At 43.5% G+C, this 1,502-nt stretch overlaps 1 protein-coding gene across 1 annotated transcript; it reads right to left on the bottom strand.

The window, feature by feature from the left end:
* Positions 1 to 212: 212 nt before the first annotated feature.
* Positions 213 to 1,285, bottom strand: LOC128573752 (protein N-terminal asparagine amidohydrolase-like). The gene has a single exon (XM_053574128.1). It carries the CDS (start codon positions 1,283 to 1,285, stop codon positions 386 to 388), a length of 900 nt encoding a protein of 299 aa, XP_053430103.1. The 3' UTR covers positions 213 to 385.
* Between the last annotated feature and the right edge of the window lie 217 nt (positions 1,286 to 1,502).

Below are 1,502 nucleotides of genomic sequence, written 5' to 3' on the forward strand. Positions count from 1 at the left end.
TTTTTTGGTTTTTCGCCAGGGCTGGGTTTGAACCCACCACCTCTGGCATATGGGACTGGTGCCCTACTCCTTGAGCCACAGGCGTCGCCCCACTTGGGCTTTTTCCATGACTTAGCAATTATGAATTGGGCTGCAATAAACATTCTGGTACAAATATCTTTGTTATAATGTGATTTTTTTTTTTTTTTGCCAAAATAAGATTTTGATTTTATTTTGAAAGTCATTTGAAAGATGCCAAGTAAATGAGCTCAATGGATGTAGGTTCCAAATCCATATTCTTTCTAGCCCCATCAACAGTCTTTGTCATGCCAAAAAGTTGCTTTCTTTGGTAATATCTTATGTTTAGCTTCCTGGGGAAGAGATCTTTACCCATAAGCCGCTATCTTCATTTTTTTTTTTTTTTTTTTTTGTAGAGTAGAGCTTTATTTCCAGGAAACAGCTTGTTAGTTGGAGATGGGTGTTTTTCTAAAAACATCAAGGTAGATCTAATATGTTCAACAAAGTGGGGTGGCTCAGCCAAAGATAAAGTGGAAAAGTTCTCTAGTATTTGTTTATCATCTTGCTGCAACCACATGTGGTTGAAATCCACATGTGGAAATGGCATCCAGGAATATGATCCTATCTGAAGTTGTTCTGTCTTTGCATCGTAAATGCTAATCATTGGTCCCCCTGTTAAAGCCCGCGCAGCACGTAGCTCTTCCTCTGGACCCCGATCTTGAAAAGAGGCTCTGTAAATCTCTGCAGTTTTAACGTTAACAGCAATGCCATAAATGACTGGGAAGTGGTTTTCATTTTCTTCGCGGTCATTTAATTCTGTCACACATAATGTCACTAAGTGAATATCATCTTCTTGACTGTCAAATTCACTGAGAAGCTGATGGGTAAGTTTTTGTGACAATTGCCTATCATCACTGAAGCCTCTCACAAGGTGCAATTCCAGCCTTTCACATTGAGTGTGGCCGGAAAAGGATTTTATGGAGTTCATGATCAAGGGGACCTCAGCTTTCGTGTTGCTTCCATCACAATGTGTCAGGCAGGTTGCTCCATTACCTGTGTGCTTCAGGACCACAATGTGACAAGTGGTGGCATCATCAGAACCCAGAATGAAGATGGAGGTCACTGCAAGCTCTCTTTCCTGAACATACAGAAGGCCCTGGGGTCCCACTTGCCGAACAGACTGACCTCTGAGAAGTCTGGCTCTTTCCACCAGAGACGGGTGAGCTCTGATGAGGTACCCGGCAGACTGTGGCAGCCACACTTGCTGCCCCTCTACCAACAGCGGCATCCCAGACACCACTGCTGGGGCAGGCCTAGGGAGGCAGCTGCCTCCCCAGCCCCGTGCGCCTGCCACCCACATACCTAGTAGAGGAATTATAGGATTGAAAGGCAGATCTATTTTTATTTATTTTTGTTAAACCATAGCTGTGTACATTTGTATGATCGTGGGGCACCATACACTTGGTTCACAAATCTGTTTTTCGATCTCTAAGTATTCTCCAAAC

The sequence above is a fragment of the Nycticebus coucang genome, chromosome 21, assembly GCF_027406575.1.
Source record: "Nycticebus coucang isolate mNycCou1 chromosome 21, mNycCou1.pri, whole genome shotgun sequence".
Lineage (NCBI taxonomy): Eukaryota > Metazoa > Chordata > Mammalia > Primates > Lorisidae > Nycticebus > Nycticebus coucang.

Coding starts and splice junctions, on each gene's coding strand:
- LOC128573752 (XM_053574128.1), bottom strand. CDS start 1,285: ATGCCGCTGTTGGTAGAGGGGCAGCAAGTGTGGCTGCCACAGTCTGCC.